General features: G+C 37.0%; 1 protein-coding gene across 1 annotated transcript in view; it reads right to left on the bottom strand.

Annotated features, from left to right (window-relative positions):
* NGFR (nerve growth factor receptor) overlaps positions 1 to 23,423 on the bottom strand; it is a 73,781-nt gene that overhangs the window by 37,811 nt on the left and 12,547 nt on the right. Inside the window, exon 2 of the mRNA XM_087945900.1 lies at positions 17,560 to 17,698. Within this exon, the coding sequence (XP_087802026.1) occupies positions 17,560 to 17,698 (139 nt within the window). The remainder of the gene's footprint in view (positions 1 to 17,559; positions 17,699 to 23,423) is intronic.

Genomic DNA, 23,423 nt, shown 5'->3' with positions numbered 1-23,423 from the left:
AGGCTTATAATACACTGTATCTTGGTAGCCCATAACTTCCCTAACATGCTGTCACACAATTAAGACCTTTAATCAAATAAATTCCTAGATTGTAGTGTATTGTACTCATTTTCAACTCTCCTTCAGAACTTCCAGGTGAATGTGTGGAGACTAAAGGGCAAGGTGCTTGGACCACAAGGGCAGTAAAGATACCAAGAGGTCTGCCCCTACTATTCTACTCATTTTCAAGCTCTTTAATATGCAGCAAATGTGTGGGAGTATTATTTCTTAGATGTGACCACTTTAAGATATGTGAGTTTCAGATTGCATCATTCTATGACTGGGAATTTGCTATCCTTTTTTATTTCTTATTTATGAAGTCAACATGCTGGCTGGGGATTCCCAGAATCTAGACCCATCTAGATGCTTTAAGCTTCGATTTCCACCAGTCCCAACTACATTATTTGTTGTTGTTTTTTATGATTTATTAAATTTGTTTGCCACTCACTTCACCACAAGCATAAACTTTGGGTGTATGTAATAAAATATGTCTTCCCAAACCTACTGGATTGTTTACTTGGACCAAACTATTGCCACGGACAGTGATAAGGAAACTGAAATTCAATTGTTAAGGGTTGTTCAGTTGCTATTGAGCAAAGCTGAGAACAATGATAAGGGATAAAGAAGAAGGAGATGATTTGCAGTACCAAACAGGTGGTGAATCATGAACAGGCAGCTTTATTGTGATTTTGGAGAGAGGGAGAGAGGGAGGGAGGGATAAAGAGAGAGAGAGAGAAAGATAAAGATGAGGGATACTGATAGATAGATAGATAGATAGATAGATAGATAGATAGATAGATAGATAGATAGATAGATAGATAGATAGATGTGTATGTGTGTGTGTGTGTGTGTAGTTTCCTTTATTAACATTTTATAAGCCTTGTTAAAATCTCAAATCTCACACAGTAAAAATAGGCTTAATGCTAAACCTCTTCAAAAGACACCCAAAACAAAGAAGCCTTGATCTTCAATTTCTTCAAATGAATCAAAAGTTGGTACTATTCCTTCTAAGAGCATACTTGGGGAGTCAACACTGAAACACTGATGTCACTAAGACATCTATCTGTCTGTCTGTCTACCTGACTCTCTACCTACCTACCTACCTACCAGTTTCCCTCCTCTATCATTATCTATCTATCTATCTATCTATCTATCTATCTATCTATCTATCTATCTATCTACCCTACCTACCTACCTACCTACCTATCTAATCTATCTATCATCTATTTATCTCACCTATATCATCTTAGTGGCTTTAATGTTTCAGTGTTGGCTCCCTTAAGATGCATGGCATCTTAGAAGGAATAGTACCAACTTTTAATTCATTTGAAGAAATTGAAGATCAAGGCTTCTTTGTTTTGGGTGCCTTTTGAAGAGGTTTAGCATTAAGCCTATTTTTACTCTCTGAGATTTGATAAGGGTTCTTCTTTTTTAACAATGCTTATGAAATTTGTTAACTAAGGAAAGAAGGAAATAAATAACATCAATCTGGCAGCCTTCCACCATCACCACCTTTGCTGCATATTATATGCGGGTGGTAGTTGGGAGATCGTGTTTGATCATGCTCTGACTTGCATCTGTTTTCCGTCCATTAGTTATGGGAAAGATTTAATATGGTGGTGTCCAATGTAAACATTAGATTAGAATGCCAAGATTGCTGACTTTCTGCTGACCTGCCGCTTTGTTCCTGTGTCTTGAGTTTCAGTTGCTCTCTGCAGGGAATTTAGTTTTGAATGTAAAGCAATCTTTCCTTGACCTGTCCCACATCTGCAACTTGCTTGTCTACTTTTTTCCACAGAATTCCCCATGCCATCATTCCCCCAAAATGTCTGAAGAAGGAACAGTTGTTTTAAAGGTTATAGGAACACAGTCACCAGCTAGCTCAAAAGAATTGGCCTTTTATGTGAAGAAATAAGAACATAAGCATTTATTGATATCCAGGATGATTATTTACAGCATGAATACTTGGCCTTGGAAGCCTCCCTGTGGTCTCTGATTTGAATGAAGAATAGGAACAGAAAAATACCCACTGAATTATTTTGATCCTAAACTATATATAAAAGAAAATCTATTCCATCATTTACTTTCCCTTCAGGAACCTGGCCTTTTCCTTTCTCCCACCAGTTTCCAAGTTCTTCCTAATGTGGAGAATTATGTGGTCATCATAAACTTTTATGGATTATTACATGAACAAATCATGTAAAACATTTTCAACAAAAGGTGTGCTGGCTGGGATAAGGGTTTATCAAAAGATTTTGAAATTAAACTACTTATTCCTAATTTATTTATTTTAATTTCTCGCAAATATATTGTACTTGAAATAGAATATTTATCTGGTGCAAACCTATCTATTGCCATTGCTGGAATCCAGTGGCCTAACTTCCAAACTCAATTGAGAGAGTAATCCTTGAAGGTACAGTGCCTTTCCTAAAGATGTAAGCAATCTGGGAGTCCGGGAACTAACGTCTAATGTCCTAGCTGCTATTTTTAAATAATAATATTTTAAATAAGAAGCAAAGCAAAACTCCAGCCTCTAGCAACATATTTATTTATTTATTTATTGGAATACCTTGATTCTCACAAAAATCCCCAAAAGATTGTATAGAAAGCATCTTTGCAAGGACTCATTCATCTCCCAGTAAATAGGAACTTGGGATTGATAATGCCCACCATGGGAAGCATTTTGTAAGCCAGCTGAGGAATTCTGGGAGTTGAAGTCCACAAGTCTTAAAGTTGCCAAGGTTGGAGACCCCTGTTCTAGAGCTACTATACTGTGAGCACACATGCCTCATGCTCCCTAAATTCCAAGTTTGCCCTGGGGCTCCAAAGACATGCCTCTTCTCTCTCACATAGTGGATCTGCTGTTGCTTCTGTAAATTAGAGGCTCCCATGGTGAAGAGTGCAAAATTTTCTTAATCAGATGAAACAGTCAACCTGGTAAGCTGGTTAGTTTTGTCCTTGGTTAGTTTTTTTGTGCAAATCCAGCTCGCTTAAGACTGTAAATTGAGTTTTACTAACAAAGTTAAATGTGTCATGTGACTCTAAGCACAACTTGGGTAAAATCCAAACCACAGAAAAATTACTTGGCTAGAAGATGTTTGTGCTATTTGGGCAGTTATAGCACATGCATATATGTATATGTATATGCGCATATACACAAACATCTTTGGGGGGAAAAACACTTTCAGAATGGGCACAGTTCCAACAGTATTCAAAATAAGCACTTGGAACCTCTCATGAGCGTAGCACTTTCTATTATTTATTCAAGCCATTAAACTCTTTTCAGACTCCTGCATGAGCCTGAAAAATAGCTGTGGCTATTCTGAGGGATCATGCACCACTTAAAGCAGCCACAACTTTCTTTTTCAGGCACATGTGGAAATTCGGACTGTGTTAATACATAGCAGAGCTTTTAGTAAGGTAAAGTCTGAGGCAATTCTGAATATTTTTCAAAATGTATCCAGCCCTATTTCAGAGACCACAATTGACAATTGACAAATTATGGTGGCAAATGAATATGGGGCATTTTGGATTCAGTATGGACAATGATTGTGCCATGCATTTTCTCTGTGCCCTTCTTTTATCAGCCCACCAGAACTCCACACTGAGTGAAGGGATTGATCTACTTTTCCCATGAGTGTTAAAGGGTTCAGCTTTAATTTACCACTGATCTGTCTCCTTCCTTCTTGCTTTCAGACCAGTCTAAGACCCTGCCCACTCACCCCCATTTGGCTCTTCCTTTTAATGTACCACATTAGTCTTAATGAGCTCTCTGATCTCCTGAGGACATTCTTGGGAAATAGCCATTTTTCTTCTGAATAGCAGGATGCAGAAGTCAATCTACAGATTGAATGCTTCCATCTCAACATGCTGGGTGCTCATTTAAACTTGCCCTTTGCTGTCACTATCAATGAGAGCATGGCCTTTGTCCCTGCCCTCATTAGCAGCCTCTGTCAAATCCCCCCTTGTTAATTCTTGGGAAAGGAGTAATGAATCCTAAATTGCAAGAAAGGAACATTAAACAGCTGGAAGATTTTTTTTGAAAACATTAGTTGATTCTGAGAGCACCACGGAAGACTTCTATGACAGGGGAAGTGCTATAACTTAGTGACTGAACACATGCTTTGTATGCATACCCCAATACAATCTTTGCACTCTTCAATTAAAGCAGGGTTCCAAAGGTTTCTCTGGGGTGAAGATAACAGCTTTTCACTGCTGTGCTCTAAAAAAGGTAGTGGGAAGGGCCAAAACAAAATAAGATATTCATTTCCTTGTATTTGTGTCTGTGTGTCTATGCATGTCTGCATATGCTTTTGGATCATTGTTGTCTTCTTGCATCTATTTGAACTAATCTCTGTTAGTCCCTAGTCAACATTATCATTCTGCCCACTGGAACCTTTGGCTCACAAAAAAAAAAATAAGTACAATACCAACCAAGCAATTGATCATCACAAATTATTTCAAAATGGATAACTGTATCAAGGAAACTGGATTCAAAATGGTAAGGTGAAGACCTCTTATAGATCAGGATGAGGTAAGAAACCCCTACCTTTAATGCGTTAACTAGGACTTTAAGATCTCTCCTGAACCGACTGCCTGGAACTAAAAGGAATTTACAATGAAACTTTAACGAAAGGAAAAGAAGTTATAAAAGACAGAAACAAGATATAGAGAAACAGGGAAAAGGTATAAGGATTGAAAGTATAAGCCAATTTAGAGATAATGGGTGAAAACTTAATTGAAAAAGGGATTCTGCAAAGGTACATAAGGTAGTATTTTTATATTAGAAATAGAAATCATTTTAGAAAATATGAAACAATGTATGATTAAAATGATGGATAAAATACTTATTGTAATGCAGTAGAAGGTTTGTTAATAAATAAATGAAATAAAGTGAATGAGAGAATGATATTAGGAAAGGATGGGAACATTTTAATTATTATTAATGATTTATAAAAATATAAGTGAAGAGAAATATGGAAAAAAGAATTAATTATGGAAAGTTTATAAGTGTTCACAAGGAAGTATGATATTCAATTGAAAAGAAATGTTAAAAATGTTAAGATTCTAACTAATATTAATGATAGAATTGAATTGGAATGGAATGAGTGTTTTATTTACTATTGTCATATATATATAATTTTTTAAGAACATAGTGTGTATTTTAAGAATTACCAAGCAGAATTCGATTGGAAGTTATGTACTATATTGAATGTTATAATTTTAAAGGCATAAATTGAAGTTTAAATAAGAGTTGAATGGATAAAATTAAAAGATATAAAGGTGTCATACTCCAACTAGTAACTACAGGGGAACATTTGTTTAATGAGAAAAGATAATATGAAATTGAAACAGGACAGGCAAAAGTATAAATATAATGATTGGAAAGACATTGAAATTTAGAAAAAGATATATAATTGAATTTAGATATGAGATAATTAAAAATAAAGTTGAGAAAACCAAGAGAGGGGAAAATTATGGAGAAAATGTTAAAACAGTAATAAGATATAGAATAGAACACAAAGATGAATATGAAATTGAGTTTGTGTCTGTATGAAGAAGTGATAACCTGGGATCATGCTATTCTCAAAAAAAGATGCTTTATTTGTATTATGTTTTTGTGAAAACCCAAATAAAATTTATATATATAAAAAAGATCTCTCCTGAACCAATCACATCCTGTGATGGATACTATTTCTTCTTTTACTTCACATGACAAAATTGGAGAAAACTCTTGTTGTTATTCCATAGTGTTGAAAGTAGAACACAAATAAGGTTCCATAAAACATATGTACAGCTCTATCTCTAGACATTAGATCTGTATGTGATTCCACCAAAACTGAAAAGATACCCACCTAAGATGATGATGAAGAAGAAAACAAATTACATGTCAAGACAAACTAAAGATAAAAATAAACCGTGGAAATTGTTAAAAACAAAAGAGAAGCCAAAGCCAAGAAAGGCAGACATCTCCAAAAAGAACAAAGAATTTCAGAGAGCCATGGAAAAAGACAAGAAACAGTATTACAACTATTGGTGGAAACAGACATGAAAAAATTAAGAATGTCTTCCAAAATATCTCTGAACTCAGGAGCAGGTTTCAGCCTCAAATTGAAAGATAACAATGGACAGATAGTAACTAATTCAAAAAGATTAAAAAATGGAAAGAGTATATTGAAATACTGTAAAGATGTCAACATCCAAATATTTTAGACTTTATTACATATTTATGTCAGTCTTTCTACCCATTATAACTTTCAAGAAACTTTAGAAGATGTTATATCAGCAATCTGTCATTGCTAAGTCAGAAGGCTATAGGTATTGATGGAATACTCAGAATAAGAATCAGCAAAGGTTCTAACCAACAAATCTGAACAATGATAACTGTGGGAGGGGAGAATCACTCAATCCACATTCCAATAATAAAAACCAAAGATTTAACAAAATGGGCAAACTATCATACAGTATGCTTAACTTCACATGCTATTAAAATAATGCTTAGGATCATACAATGCATGTTAGAGCCTTACATGGAAAAAATAATGCCAGATGTTCATCTTGACTTTAGAAAGGCTCCAGGACACAAAATATTGTTGTTGATGCATGATGGGTAATTGAGAAAGCAAAGTATGCACCAAGGAACTCAACATGTGCCTTATTGATTACAGAAAAATATTTCTTTCAATTACATGAATTTCTTAAAGTTGTTTAAAAAAATAGGAATTGAAAAATATTGTCCTCATACAAAACTATATACAGGCCAGGGCTTTAGACCAGACAGCAAACTATCTCCTGTTTGGACTAAGATACTCTCCTTATTTATACAATCTACATGGTGTGTGCGGGGGGGCGGGGGGGGGAGAAGGGAAGGATGGAGGGAGGGAGGGAGAAAAAGAGAGAAGGAAGCAAAGTTGAATTGGAAGAAGACATGTATGGTTTCAAAACGAGAGGAAGAAAATTCAATAGTCTGTGCTGATGACACTTTTCCAGTAGCCAAAATTCAAAGGATCTGCAAACTGTATTGATAAAAATTCAGAGGAAGCAGAATAGAATGATAGAATGGCATTGACACTTTTGAACTTTGGTGTTGCAGAAGACTCTTGAGAATACTGTAGCCAGCAATAAAACAAACAAATGGATCATCATACAAACTAGAGGTATTACTTGCAGCACAAAAAACCTTGGCTCAAATTATCGTGCTTCAGATACATTATCCACAAATCTAGTTCTCTGGAAAAAGCTCTTGCGCTGAGAAAGGTGAAAAGAAAGAGAAGACAAAGATAACCAGTAGCAAGGTGGGTGGATACAATTACTCAAATCAATCAATGGTGATTAATGCATTTTTAGAAGAGGAGAAGGACCAGATTAAAGATAGTTCATCATGGGGAAAATCTATCTGGGTGGTTGCTAAGAGTCAACACCAATGTAATGACCCATAATCAATAAAAATCTCCAAAGCTGCAAAGCCTGCACAACCAAAAGGGTAACAAGATGACAGGAAGTCCTGATTGATTGTCCTTAAAAATCACTTGCTAATATTCCAAATATTACCTTCCACTTTAGAATATTTAAATGTTCCCAGAAATTGCATCTTGGTCGAATGAAAAAGAAAAAGTAGGCTGATGTAATACTTTAGGAATCTGGGGAGTGCTTGTGCTTTAGGGTTAGTTCCAAAAAACAGTTTTGTTTCACTGGTATCTTATTGTTTCTTTACCAATTGCATTTAGATTTATGTACCACCTCATAGCACTTTACAGCAATCTCTGAGCAGTTTGCAGTGTAGATGCATTATTTGCATATTATCCCCAACAATCTGGGTCCTCATTTTACTGACTCCAGAAGGATGAAAAGCTCCTTGAGCGCCATAAGGATTGAACTCCAGGCTGTGTGCAGAATTTGCCTGGAATATTGCATTTTAACTACTGCACCACTAGGGCTCTTCTTAGCCACATATCTTCTGTAAAGGAATGGCTCTATTTGGTGAACATGCTGCTACCATCCTACTCCACTGCAACAGTAGTTCTAAGATCATCCCTTATCCAGGAACATCCTTCTTCTAATTTTTCTATTTGTAGAGTGGAATGGAATGGAATGGAATGGAATGGAATAGAATAGAATAGAATAGAATAGAATAGAATAGAATAGAATAGAATAGAATAGAATAGAATAGAATAGAATAGAATATTCTCTTCCTCTTCTTTCTCCTTTTCTTCCCCTTCCTCCTCCTCCTCCAATTGAACACTCATCAACCTGAGAGATTTTCCTGTCATTGCAATCTCTGCTCCTGAACTTCCATGTCCTTCTCCATCTCATTAAAATAATAAACATAAATGTGGGAATTGCAGGAAATATAATTAAGGAGTTTCATAGTTTGCATTTATGCCAGTTATAGTAATACATGGACATCTGAAAAATAATGATTATACATTTCTAAATTTCCTATTAGCAAACTGACTCTTCTCTTTACTAGCTTTGCCCTTAGCTGACATGCAAAGTAACTGTGGCAAAATCTTCTGAATTCACACCAGAGGAAAATTTGGAAGTAGTGTCCTCTGTTAATTTTACATCTCAGATCTAGGACAGCTAATCTTGAACTGGAGAAAGACATTTATTTCTAAAAGAGCTGAAAATGATTTGGAAAAGCTGCACTTCTCAAACTGCCATTGGTATACATACTTTTTCCAGAGTTTGGAAATAATAATACAAATATTAGCACCCAACAGATTTACAAGAAGAAAATGACAACGTTCTGAGCATCAAAGCCTCTTCCAAAACTATAAGAATAATTACCAGCCAGGCAGCTGTAACTTCTTACAAAACATTCCATTCTGTTCCACACACTCTCGCTATTTGAACTCCTGCAATCTTTTAAGATAGCTTGAGTATTAGGATGCTTGTTTCTTGCACCTAGACAACTGAATTCATTGCTAATGTATTTCAAAAGTGCACTAAGGGTTTTGAGCTACACCTTGTCTTGAATTGGCAAATCTGGGGTTGTGTTACCCCTCTCAGTGGACATGGCCGAAGTAAAAAAAATGCTAGCAAAGGCAAGATAAGAACACAATATGATTTAATTTCAATTAAATCAAATTAATAAAATGAAATTACCATGAACACTTCCCTTTTGTATTAGAGTTCTCCTTCTTCCTGAGCCAAAACTGCAACTGTTCTTGGAAGAACTCTAGGGGATCTCATCAAAGGCTATTGAAAGGCATAGTTATGTATCATGATAATTGTGTATCATGATAGTTGTGTATCATGAAACCAGGATACCTACCTCCACTCCAGTCAGAAAACATCATGGTATCCCTACTGTTACCAAAATGGCACAAGAGATCTCCACATTCTTATAATCTGCTGAGACCTTCTCTCATCTCTGAATGAAGTGGAATTTACATCCGGTTTTAGCTGGACTGCCCAAGCACACAGCTGCCATTAATCTGTATAAGCCCTTACTCTACACTGAATTATTAATGAGGATGATTAGACTGGTGTAAGGACAGCAGCACATTCAGGGAAGGAAAATGAATGGGCCACATGGTTGAGTTTTTCAGCCTAGAAAAGAGATTAACTAAACCTTACTCCTTGACACAATGATAGACCTGAAGAATATATAATAAATAATTAAACCTTTCATTGCCAAAGATCAGGATCCTGGGACCCATAATGATAGCAAATCTCAATATTTAGAAAGGCCTCAATTCCATTTCCCACTTTATTCCAATCCTTTAAACTTTTTTAAAATGTTAAAGAGGTTATGAACAACAACCTGTCCCAAAGCCTAGTAGAAACTTGGTCAATTAAACCTGAGATATATTCTATATTGATGAGGAAAACATTTTTCCATTGGTAAATCAGTAGTTGAGCATATATGAATATATAGTTATATATACTGCTTATGTATATATTTAGAAATGGAAGGTTAGCTAATCTAATAGTTATACACTTGCTTGTGGTTATATCTATAAGTCAAATTGTAAATATGAGGGTGGGGTCAGAAATTTGGCTTTTGAGGAATTGTTTCGAAAGAATATGAAGCAAGTGAGAACTTTTAGGTTTAAGTCAAAATTCTGTCCACTAGAAACTTTGAGTGAAATTTAAGATTGAACTTTGGGTTCTTTCTTTGGGTTATTTACACTAAACAAAAAATATATTGTTCATATATTCTTAAAATATTGTCAAATAAATATGCAGGCCTTATTAACTCTTAACTGCATTCTTACATGCATTTACTTAGAGGTAAATTGCCAATGGTACCGACTTCTGAGTAGGTATAAACTCAATCTGTGCATAAGGATCATTTAAAAAAAAAAGCTAGCTAACTTGTATTTCAGCCTTGGAACAAACTTTGTAAACTGATCTCTCTCATTTTTTAGGGTTCTGAAAACTCAATTTATCTCACTATTGTCTGGTATTTTGGTTAATTCTAATAAATATATTTTCCAATTATGAATTTTGCTTTTTTTATTATGGTCAATAAAGCAACTTTTTCCTCTGAATCCTTTCTAACTTAAGCTTCATCATTTTTCATTGGGAGGAAACCCTTAGAATGGTTTATTCATTTATCTTTCTTTTTTTTCTGTCTTGATAATATTCCCTTTGGGTCCATGGATTCCAAGTCAGAGATTCCCATTTTACAAAAGTTATGAAAATCTCAGAACCACAAGGACAACACCAAGGTCAGCTGTATGCAATGCTAACATAAAACAGAAGCACATGTGTTTGTCCCCACCACCGCCCACACACATTATTGTGCAGCATTCAATGTGGTAGACAAATGTGGGAGTTCTCGTGTGGTAGACATAAATCTGTAGTTCCAATGTGGTAGACAAATAATTAATCTGTTAATAGTAAGCCTTCTTCCCACCCATATTCTCAAATAGCTCTCCCATGTGAGGCAGGAAACATTGCCATCTAATAACATTCTGGAATTTGATGCTAAGATGAATAAGAAAAAGAAGAAATGAGTTCTTAACTCAGTAGGAGTTAAAGTACTCACTTAATCTGTACTCATAGAACCTAGCCAAGTGCAGTGATTGTGGCTGCCATTGACCTGCATCTGGAAGCTACAGCAAAATGGAGCCATGCAGGCAGTTATGTGTGCTCCTTGTGAGATTTGCTTTGGCTCCTACCTGATAGAAAATATCATTTCTTGGGACACAAGAAGGCAGCCTTTCCTGTTGCAGCATCTACCTTTTGGAGTATCATCCCTCTAGAGATCAGACTGGCCCCAATCCCACTGGACTTTTGTAAGGCCTCAAAACTATGGGTATGCCATTGGGTTTGAGAATCTAACATGGAATAAAACCTATGCCGTGATTGTGTTGACTGTCAAGTGTTATTATACTTCAGCTATAGGTTCTGTTCCATAGGTTTTATATGGTTTAGTTTTTTTTTATATTTAAAATTGCATTTTGCTGTTTTTGCAGTTTTTTAATTATCCAATCATACATTTGAGGTTTGATATGGACGGCTATATGCATTGAAATAATTAATTAACTAAATAAGTATGAGGAATGATGGAATCATTAAATCCCAAGTCTAAAATTTCCTAACTCATTGCTATCTGATACTTTGGAAAATTATGAGAGAGGAAATCCAAGTTCTCTTAATAGTACTTGCACAGTGGTATATGATTTCTGCAGTACTGCGCTACTTCGTTTTAATTATTTATATTGTTTTCTTTATATTTAGTAATACAATGATGGTTATTGTTCACATACCTCATGTATGCTGCCCAGGCTGAATCTTTCTCTCTTTCTCTTTCTGCCTCCCCCCAAATTGTAAAATAAATTTTAAATGAGACATAGATAAAGTTTTGAAATGATGGCGGGCCATTTTTTGAGCAGATTAAATGAACCACCCAGCTCAAGAAACTGTTTTTTGGTATAGCTATGTGTTCTTCTGGAAAAGTACTAAATGGGTATCTGAGCCCTCTGAGATTTGACAAGAACCTGAGACACAAAACCAATTTGCTTTGTATTTCTTCCGGGCCCCCTTGTCTTGCAAAACATGGCCACTAGCTTCTCTATTTTTTTTTCCTGCACTGTCAAATGCCAATACAGCAACTCTTCCAAGGTCAGATTCTTGGTTGGTATTTGATATCCTGCATCTCTGCTGCCCTTCCATGTTGAGATTAAGTAGCAGCCATTGATTTTGTACAAGAAGGTTATTTTTAGCTATTTTAACAGATGCTGTGAAGAGCAGAAGAGACTTTAGATTTCCTCCACCCAGCCCTCTCATTGCCAGGGTCCTCCATGCATTTGAAGGGGTGGAAGCAGGATCTGCCTGATCCAGGATGAGATCTCCTAGAATTTTGCAGAAAAAGGCATTTTCATATTTAGAGATAAGCTCCAAAAAGAACCCCAAAACAAACAGAATTGATTGCTTAATTTCTATAGGTGCCTCTGAGTCTCCAATGTTGATTCTGGGGGAAAGAAAATGCCTGTTGATTTTTCGAATAAATGATGTATCTGCAAGTGAAGAAATATCAGGATATAAAAGAGATCCATCCGAGGAGGACATTAGTTGAGTTACTGCACCATGATCAAGTCTAGAAGCTCTTTCCTGCTTGCATCTAATGCATGCCCAGGTAACCATTAATGCTTTCTCCCAAAACTTACCATCTTGTTCCCAAGCCATATTTGAGGCAGCCTAAAGCTGCCTTTAACTATTCCAGTAATAAAATAGGGTATCTTCCTTTAATGAGCCAATATTCTACAGCAGTTTTACCATGTTAGAGTTCGACAAAATTTATCATTTTGTTTATGGCACTGTCAGGTGATCCTTAGGGGAAAGGCATCTGCACAGAATCTTTTGGCCATTTTTGACTGGTTGTGGTCCTGGGCACTTTCCGCCATGGTTTCAAACTTAGCTGTCTCCCTTTACACATAGGTGTACAAACCTAGATCAATCTGAACAGAGGCAGGTGGGTGGTAGATGGAGAAGATGATACATGCTGGAATAGGACAAAATGAGATGGATTTCTCTCTGCTGCTGCTGCTTTATGGTGTAACTCTGGCCCCATTTAGGGTGCCTGCTAGGTGCTATTTTGAACACAGCATTAAACTATGTTCAAAAAGCAGCCTGAACAATACCTGAGGAGTTGGATGTGGGATTGTATAATGAAGCACCAGAGAAAGGGGTTGCTTATGCACGTTCGTTCCCTATCAACTGTTGTTGAAGGTGCTCTTAGCACCAGTTTCGCACTCTTCCAGAAAAATATTAAATAGAACCCAGCTACCCAATGGGTTGGTGTTTGCACAGCAAACGGAATGAGGGAGTATTAAATACCTTATTTTTCTTTCAGCCTCTGAAGCACAGTTAAAGTTAATTCTAAAACATAAACAGAAATATATAACATTTTGGAGAGGTATGTACTTTAATAAGTTTCACAGTATCCCACCCAGAAAATGAAAGGCAACATAAAGCAATAACCACAGCAACACTATAATTATTCCTACTGCTCTTGGAGAACTTCCAAAGCCTAAAATTAAGCATCCTCCAGAAGCATTAACATACAATTTCCTGAATGGATTACTATTCTGGGCCTAGGAGAGAGTTTTAAATATGTTTTCATTGATTTATTTGACTCCTATCCTATAGAAGGAGTTTGGAGTGGTATTTTACTTTGGCAGAAATTCCACAAGAATGCTGAAGTGAATGAAAGAAGGGCATATACTATCCAAGCTGACGTTTGGTTTGGTGGCAGCAGTGCCTCAGATAGAAAGTCCATACAGAGAGTGGTACGGACAGCCAAGAAGATTATAGGAAGCTCGTTATTCTAGGAAGCTGTTATAGGAAGCTGTTATTCAGAATACTGCTTATAAGTGCTATGTGCTTAGTTTGAAGCATCATCAGAGACCCCACACACTTATGGTCTGTTTCTGTTACTCCCCACTGGGAGGAGGTTTTGCAGTGTTTCTAGCAGGACTACCAGGTTCTGTAACAGCTTTGTTTCCTATGCCATCTGTCTGGTAAACTGGCAAGATTCATTTTTCTCATCATGTACATATATACACCCAAAGTAGACTGTATTGTTTCTCCGTATCATATAATATATGCGGGTATAAGCATAAATGTATTTATTTATTTAGTCATTTATTTTTTGTCATGTTTGTCATGTTTATGTAGAGTATATTAGAGGTGGAAACCCTTTGAGAGCCCATATGCAACAAAATTTCATTTTAATGTGTGTCGATTAGTGCACATTCAAAGTGACAATAAAGTTAAAGTTCTACTATTCTATTCTGTCCTGTCCTGTCCTGTCCTGTCCTGTCCTATTCCATTCCATTCCATTCCATTCCATTCCATTCTATTCCATTCTATTCTATTCTATTCTATTCTATTCTATTCTATTCTATTCTCCTTTAACTCGGACCAAACTTATTTTGTTTGTTTATTGCTTTATTATTATTGTGTGTCCTGCCCTATGGAGTCTTCTAAAGGAACAGTCCTATTATTGTAAATGTGCCCTGGAAAAACATTGCCCTATCAAAATGCTGAGTTGTGATATTTAGGAATGTATAGGTACTCCTTGACTTACAACAGTTCATTTAGTGACCGTTCAAACAACCCTGAAAAAAGTGACTTATGACTTTCACACTAACAACCATTGCAGCGTCCCCAGGGTCGTGGGATCAAAATTTAGACACTTGGCAACTGACTCATAGTTATGACACTTGCAGTGTCCCGGGATCATATGTTCACCATTTGTGACCTTCTGACGAGTAAAGTCAATGGGGGAAGCCAGATCCACCGTGTTACTAACTTAACAACTGTGGCAAGGAAATTTGTAAAATTGGGCAAAATTCACTTAACAAATGTCTTACTTAGCAACAGAAATGTTGGGTTCCATTGTGGTCATAAATTGAGGACTACCTGAATAGATTTCTCCAAATTTGTCTACATTAAATAATCTTTATTTGCAGGATACTGGTTGTAGTGCTGCAACCTCCTTGCTCAGAATAAATTTGTACACAAAGAATAACTTATTTGATGTCCTTTTTGGGTTGCTTATATGTTAATATTATTTATAGGCAGACAAATTATATTGGAATGACCAATGAGATAACCAGAATATGAACATCTTGCATGCCATTATTTATCTAAATTTACTAGAGAAGTAAATGTGATATTTTTTGAACATACAATTAAAAACAACCTGCAATGAGAGCAGTGGCTGTTTTGGTTAAGAAGGAACAATTTGCTTTGCTATTTACTACTGCATTTGGTATACAGTGATCCTGGTTTATGGCCACTTATTCAGTGACCATTCAAGCTGAACAAGTGGTAATTATGATCAGTCCTCAAAGTTCTGGCTATGACATTGTCCCTATGGTCACTGGTACTTGGCTACCTTCAATGATGACATCACTGAATGAGCCATGGTCACATGATTACAATTTCCGAAGTTCTAAAGCAATCAATACTTGATTCATAATAAACGCATTCATGCAGGAAAGCACTTTAGCTACAAATTTTGTGCAAGAATTAGTGAAGATAATTTTCTAATTAAAGCATACAGTAAAATCAGTGACATTTGACCTAAGACATGTACATACAATAAAAAATATATTTAAAAACAGCTTATTTTACAGACTGCAACTTTCATAACTTTTTTCCTCCTCTTAAAAAAAGGACTTAAATGGAAGAAAGAATGGACATTGTTTTTCACTGTTAAATTAAACTCTACCCAATTGTCACAAAGTAAAATTAATTGACAAAGGCAAAATCAGTATATAAGCAACTTGTTACCTGAACAATTTAAGCAGGGGTGCCCCAAAAAGGCACTTTCTAAAATGAATGGACTACCCTGTAATTATGTCCAAAGTGCTAATGATCATGAAACCAAACCATGATGTGGATTGCAGCTCCACGTAATGCTTTTGATCCCAAATTCATTTAACATTAGCTTTATATTATGTTTTAAAACTTCACTCTGTATTTTCTATTATATAATTAGTTAAGCTAACTTTTCTACCTAATTAAATAGAAAGGTAGAATATAAATCAGTTTAATAGATAAGGTCTATGGAAAGCATTAGGCTAAGAAAAAAAACTACATTAATTTTTTTTTAGAAAGCTATTACTTGTTGGTCTTCCCCTTTGCCTTCAAAAAGCATGCTTAAAAATGGGTTCATGTGCAAATGGACATGCAACTTTAATCCTCTTCTTAGTACAAAGGAATTATTCTCTTAAGGGATGTTCACGACAATGCTCATAATATGCAGGGGTGGGATTCAAAAATTTTAACAATGGGTTTTGTGGGCGTGGCTTAGTTTGTGGGCGTGGCTTGGTGGCCATGTTATTGGCTGGGCATGGCCAACTCAATATCACTCACATCGAGGCACACATCTCCTTGCCTGGCCTCTCATGACTGTGTGGATGCTGCAACAGTCGTAAGCGTGAAAAATGGTCATAAGTCACTTTTTTCAGTGCCATTGTAACTTTGAACACTCCACACAAGCAAAGTACCAGCAAAGGAGGGGAAAAAAACTCCAGAGAAGTTCCAGAGACAGGAAGTCTAGTTCTGCCAAGAATGTAATAAGGGTTAATGGAGAGGCAGTTTCTGTCAGCAACACCAGAATGTTTCCTTCTTGCCTTCCTTACAGGATTAGGCCAGTAATTTCTTCTAACAACCGGTTCTCCGAACTGCTTAGAATGTTAACAACTGGTTCTAGGAATAGGTGAGAACCTGTAGAATCCCACCCCTGCTCATATGTTCTCAAGGTACTAAAGCCCTTAAAGTTTCTTAGTGGTCTTTGATACCTTTGATTACGGTATTGTGCTGATTTTCAGTGGTGACTGGGGACCTCTCCTTCCCCACTATGAACTGGAACTACCATTTGAAGGAGTACCCCCAATCCCTGCCCTCCACACAAGGTCCAGTAGGATATAATAGTCACTGATCATAATTGAACATCTACTCTGCCTTTAAAAGGATTCTTCTTTGACCTAGGTCAGTGATAGCTAACCTTTTCGTCCTCGCATGCTGAATGTGCATACATGCATGCTTGTATGCGTGCATGTGTGCCTGCACCCATAATGCAATGCCCATTCAACCCCCCTGCCCCCTGCATATGTGCATGCAACCCCCTATGTGTTGCACGCTTCTGCGCATGCGTGCATGTCTCCCGCGCATGCCCTGCACATGCACGACAGATACCTGACAATCGGCTGGCTGGCAGGAGGAAAGCACGCATGTGCAGTGGACCTGATCTGGGACAACGGCTCACATGCCAGAAGAAATGGCTCTGTGTGCGACTTCTGGCATGCGTGCCATAGGTTCGCTATCACGGACCTAGGTGATCCTTCGAATACTGGGTTAATCAACTGATCCAAAAAGTTGCAAAAATTTCAAGCATGGAGCTCACTACTAGTTTTAGACCAATCTGTTTTTCCAAGTTCAGCCTATGCAAGAGAACTGTCCCTATGGGTTATATTATAATGAAGAGAAACCTTGGAATGTTGTCTCAGAACTGAAAGAAAAAAAGGGGGGAATAAGTGCAATGTTACTTACTGTCCAGGCAAGGTTCACAAACAGTTTGGTTTACTCCACAAGGTTGGGCAACTCCTTCCCCAGAGCTACAGGCTCGGCAGCATTCTCCGCTGGCAGTAAATTTCCCTGTGGAGCACTCTTCCTTGGTCCCTGCTGAGCCCTAGGGCAAGATAAAAAGCAGGAACAGATGATAAGACCACTTCTAACCCTGGACGCAAAGATACCCCCAAAGACACTGTTTTTTGCTACAGGCAAGCTCTAAGACAGTGGTAGTCAACCTGGTCTCTACCGCCCACTAGTGGGCATTCCAGCTTTCATGGTGGGCGGTAGGGGTTTTGTCCCCTACTTTATAAATCACCATTACTGTGGAACCGGTGGGTGGTTAGAGAAAACTTATTAAAAACATATTTAAAAAACGTATAAAAAGGTTGACTACCCCGGCTCTAGGACTTGGCTAAGAAGATTCTTCAGATTGGCAAATAAAAAAATAAAGCACTTTATGAATTGGATCATTGGTGTGGAACCAAGGAAATGGACTTACCTGAAGACCTAATGGGCTTCATGCATCCCAACTGTCCAAAAGGGAATTTTCTCAAACTCTCTGTGCTGATTGTTTTCTTACAGATGTTTCATCACCTGAACTAGATAACATCTGGGTAACATACTCAGAGCACTGATTATGCTATCTAGTTTGGGTAATGAAAACAACCAAGCTCAGAGAACAGCAATGACTTCTCATCTCTATTTTCAGAGTTGCAATCTATTAAATAGATTCCTAGTGAACCTTCATTATTTCTTAGACAGGGATAAAGCTACAAATTCATATAATATGAGAGTCAGAAAATAATTACATAGGCATTTGAGTGAAGAGCCACAAAATTTCTGTTTAGAATTGTTTTGTTGGAAAGTCGTGGTGATTTGGTGAGAAGGACTAATTGTCTGATCTAATGTAATATAATTTTAATCAGATATTGAATTTTTCTCAATTGATATTCCTACATTAGAAGCAAACAGAAACCCAACTAAAAGTCTACATTCTTCAAACAAATGCTATACAGATGTGCTGTCCTATAATTTTCACACTTCCCAGTTCAGTCAAGCCAGAGTCTTTTGTGAATTGTGGCCTCTGGCAATTGTACTACAACATATCTAGAAAGCATCCATCTGAGGAAATCTGCTTTAGTCCTTTAGATCAACTAGGCCATTTTAAAGAGTGACCAGTCATGACCATTGGTGAAATGGTGATCTGGAAAGTACATGTAGCCAGCCTTGAAAACATATATATATATATATACACTCAATATAATACATAACTTCCATTTGGATTCTGCTTGGTACATTCTTAAACTACACACAGTATTCTTGAAAGAAAAAAGAAAAAAGAAAAAATTATAAATGTATATAATTAAAACAACATTCCATTCCAATTCAATTCTATCATTAATATTAATATTCATTAGAGTCTTAACATTTTTCACTTTACTTTTCAATTAAATATCATATTTCTATGGGAACAATTATAAACTTTCCATAGTTAATCCCCCACCCTCTTCACTTATATTTTATAAAACATATACTAATTAAAATGTTCCCATTCCTTCCTAATTCAATTTTCTCACTTATTTTATTTCATTTACTTTATTCACAAACATTTCACTAAATTACACTATTTTATCCCTCATTCTAATCATATGTTGTTTCCAATTTTCTAAAATTATTTCTATTACAAATATAACAATACAATTTTATGTACCTTTACAGAATCCCTTTTTCAGTTAAATTTTCACCCATTGTCTCTAAATAGGTCCTGTTTCTTTATATCTTGCTCCGGACCTTTGTAACTTCCTGTCCTTTCCTTCTTCCCTCTCTTCTTCTCTCTCCCCTTTTTACCCCTTTGTCTCTCTACCTCTATTTCCCTCTTCTGTATTCCCCTTTTCTGTTGCTTTCCAGTATTATACTTATTTTTTGAATTATTTTTCTTTTCTTTGGTTGTTTTTTTAAGTCTTAAATTCTCCACCCTCTTTCCCCCCTTTCCTTTTTCTTCCCCACATAGAGTTACTTGTTCATTAAAGATGGCTTCTTCTTTGTCCCAGTCTTCTTGTTTTGCAGTCTTTTCTTGTTATTTCTCGTAGTTCCAGATCTCCATTTCTAAGAATTGAAAAACGAAGCCAAAAGAACCCTTCCCTTCTTGTGCATCTTCTTTGTACTTTTTAAGTTCCATTTTCAATTCATCCAAAAGTGATACCATTGTAGAAATTTTTAAACAACCACCCGATTGATTTTAGTCATTCAAATATAATAACCAAAAATCCAAAAGTCACCAAGTAATCCAAATACACACAAGCTGTTTCTTTTTGCTCTTTCTTTTTTTTCTACTTTCTCTTCCTGGGGTTACTATTTAGTTGCAAAGTTTCAGTTAAAATGTATCTTTTAGAAGTCTTATTGAAATTTTACTTTAGATTCTTTTAAAGTCCAGGCAGTCTCCTCCCTCTTCCAGATCCTGCCCTTATTCTTTTTCTCTCCCTTCCTGCTTATAGAAGAAAAAGTTTTTAATGTCCAGAAATCTTTATTGTCCCTTTGGCATTTAGTTATATTTTCAGCTTAATTGCCTATTAATGCCAAAGCGGATTTTTCCAATTTCTTATTTAGGTCTCTCAGTTGTCAATATAAGGAAGGAGAGAGAAGAAGAAAAAAAGCCAAACCTTTCCCTTTTCACTTTCTTTCGCTGCTTCCGACTCTTCTTTAGGAGCGATGTTATTTCTTGTAAAATTTAAATTCCAGGGTACCTTAGTTATTGCTTTTTCAACTTAGCCCGGTCAGCCAAAACTTTCACTTCTTATCTTCCTCCTGCACGTTCTTTTCCGGTTGAGTTCTTTGAGGTGGCCATTTCTGACCACCGCTCCTACCGCCTTCGGGAAAGGGAGTAATGGCCAGCTGAGGAGGAGAGATGCGGCTCTCCTCGACCCTGCTGGCGGTCTCCCCCCTCTTCACCACCTCTACGGGGTGGCTTAGCCCCAAAGCCAGCCGGCTCGGGGCGCTCCAGCGGCGAGTCCAGGCAGAAACCGTGCATGATCACGGATTCCTGTCTGTCACTGAAGCCCTTCAAACCGGAAGTCCAGCCTTGAATATTTTGAAGAGCAAACTTAGTGTATAAAATCCTGTGCAGCATCTACATCATTTCAATTTACAATTCCCACATTACATAGGAAGATTTTCATGTAGGATATAATCACCGACTTCAGAGTAACAATGTGAACTTGTCATTTTTATCTGAACAGGAGAGTATAACCTTAAATCATCATGTTGACATTCAGTGTCCAGAAGCCCATTCTCATTAAACTATAGTTTATTGCCATTAAACTGTAAATGTTGACATGATAAAAAAAAAACACAGTTACAATAAACTATTTCTTTATTTGTTAAATGTCTATATCATCACAACGTAAATCTGGAAGTCTACTGGCAGCTAATGCAAGGTAAATGTGATTCTGGCACCTAGTACCAGTTGGTAAATAGACTACTCATTTTGCCTAAACTGTGGTATCTGGTAGATCATTAAAAACAGCCCCATGAGGATACATTGCAAAAATGATATGAGTTTCCTCTGAGTGCAGGAAAGCCTCAACAGGTGCCCCTTTTGAAGCCAAAAGATCTCCCAGACACCTTCTACCTGCCCATATAGCAATAGCCATTAGTCCAAGAGGACCCCCCAAGTTGCAAACCTACTGCTTCAAGGGCAATGACGCTCCCTCAAAAGACCACACAAGAGCCTTGATTAGCAAACAGCAGTTCTGTCTTCTTGGGTTCAACTTCACCCTATTTCTTCCAATCCAAGCCCCAACAACCTCCAGACATTGGAAAACATCACCAGCTGTTATACAAAACAGCCAAAGAAAGAATGTGAAAAAAGAAGCAGCTGAGGAAAAAAAAAACTGGGAACAATCCAGAGGCACCATTTCAGAAAACTTTCATCCATGGCAGCATCACTGTCATATCCCCTGTCTTGAATTCAGCAGAAACACTTGAATGCATGGCTAAATACAAATTTTACTGCATTTTAAAATGATGATGCTTTAGGGAGTCAATTGCCATTTGGCAGAATGAGAGCACACTTCTCTTATACCCAGGGGTGGGTTTCTACCGGTTCTGTCCACCTCTGTAGAACCAGTAGCTCTGAAGAGCAGCAGACATAGGACCGGTTCTATGTCTGCTGATGTTTTTGCCCACCCGCCCACCTGGGCTCTTACCTGATCTTTATTTCCTGATTTTTCAACTTCAGTTGCCAAACGAGGCACAACTGCAGTTAAAAAACAAGAAAGAGGGCTGTTTCAAAGGCTGCTTCTCAGCACGCAGTGTGCTAATGACCTTTAACAGGCTCAGCTCACAGTGGGCAGGGAAGCTCGTAAATCCCAAACCCTGTAGTTAACCCTGTCGTATCCCACCCCTGCTTATACCCTTGCAATTTAGGCTGGCTACTTCTTTTTCCTGCCCTTCCCATGACTTAACAGATATTTATTTGTGTATTTATCATGCCTAATATCAGGTAATAATTCAATGTTGACATAACTGGCATTCTCTCCTAGAGAAATGTGAGTTCTCAATACATTCCTTTGCATCTTTTACCTTCCTCTTAAAAGCATCTGGAACGATCAGGAACTATTCCTCATTCCTGATTCAGGAAGGCAGAAAGAAAACTTGTTTCCTTTCATGTTCCCTATTGCCATTGCAGAAGGCCCCCAGAATAAAGACAATAGCAATAGGTGCCATTTCCTCTTCCCTTTTTGGTTTCTATCACAGAAGCCCCACCTTTCGCAGAAGCCATTGAGACTCTCCTTTTCTCTTTCTAGAAAGATACAATTTTTCCAGTGTCAGAGCTGAAAACCAATAGATCTATACCTGCAGCTCCCTCCTTATTCGCCTAAATTCCTGCTTGTGTCCTACACTAAGTCTCCTTGCTTAGAATTAGAATCTCCACCAACTTTCTCAGCTAGCCAATCACATAGTTTACAGAGGTCTTTCTGGTGGATTTAATAAAGAATGTGAAATGTGTAGACATCATTTATGGCTTTCTAGGAAGTAGCCTTACAATGAATCAAATTCTTAAACTATTCTTTTGCAATAAGGGGCCAAAATTAATCCACTTTGAACAACTCCTTCTCTTCCACAGAGACAGAAATAGATTCAATGAACAAATTTTGGATTCTCTGGAGTAGACTTTGACAGGGAATGAAATGAAATAAAATGAAATATATCTTAGATACTTTGCTTTGCATTCCTCCGGCATAATGCTAGATGATAGCAGGCTGTTAATATCAGAATTCTTGCCTTAGAAAATTCCAGCATGCAATGTATTTCCACAACCACTGCTCACATCCTTTTGCCCAATAAAATAGATGGAAAATGGAGATCACATGCATCAGCCAAAATTCAATAAAGGGCAGAAGGCTACAAGGCTGCTGAAAAGGAGGATATGTATCTTTAGTAAAGCTCCTCTGGAATTGATTTAGAGGTCTGATTATTACATGAATACATACATGTTTTTTCCTTAGCAAAGACATGAGTGCTTTCTTCACAGATGATATTTACAGATATATTTTAAACATCCCAATCTAGCCTGCAGGCTTTTCAAGTTCATGTCAGGTCCAATCTGCATAGCATTTTCATGTTAAGATTAGTCAAAGTCAGGCATTTACTTCCACCTACTAAGAAAAAAAATGGAGATTCAAAGTTGAACAATGGCAACATTTTCTGACGTTGATAGAAAATTTATCAATATTAACAATCCTCATTTAAGCACAACATACAATAAGAAACAAGAACTGATGTAGCCAAGATTCTTTGAGTCATCTGAAGACACCAAGAAACAACAGGGCAGCAAAGAAGTC

The sequence above is a fragment of the Notechis scutatus genome, chromosome Z (assembly GCF_049901735.1).
Source record: "Notechis scutatus isolate UNSWTSFEM ecotype Mainland chromosome Z, rNotScu1.2, whole genome shotgun sequence".
In the NCBI taxonomy this organism is placed as follows: Eukaryota; Metazoa; Chordata; class Lepidosauria; order Squamata; family Elapidae; genus Notechis; species Notechis scutatus.
The sequence above is the reverse complement of the archived record's forward strand: the minus strand, read 5'-3'. Positions and strand labels throughout refer to the sequence as shown.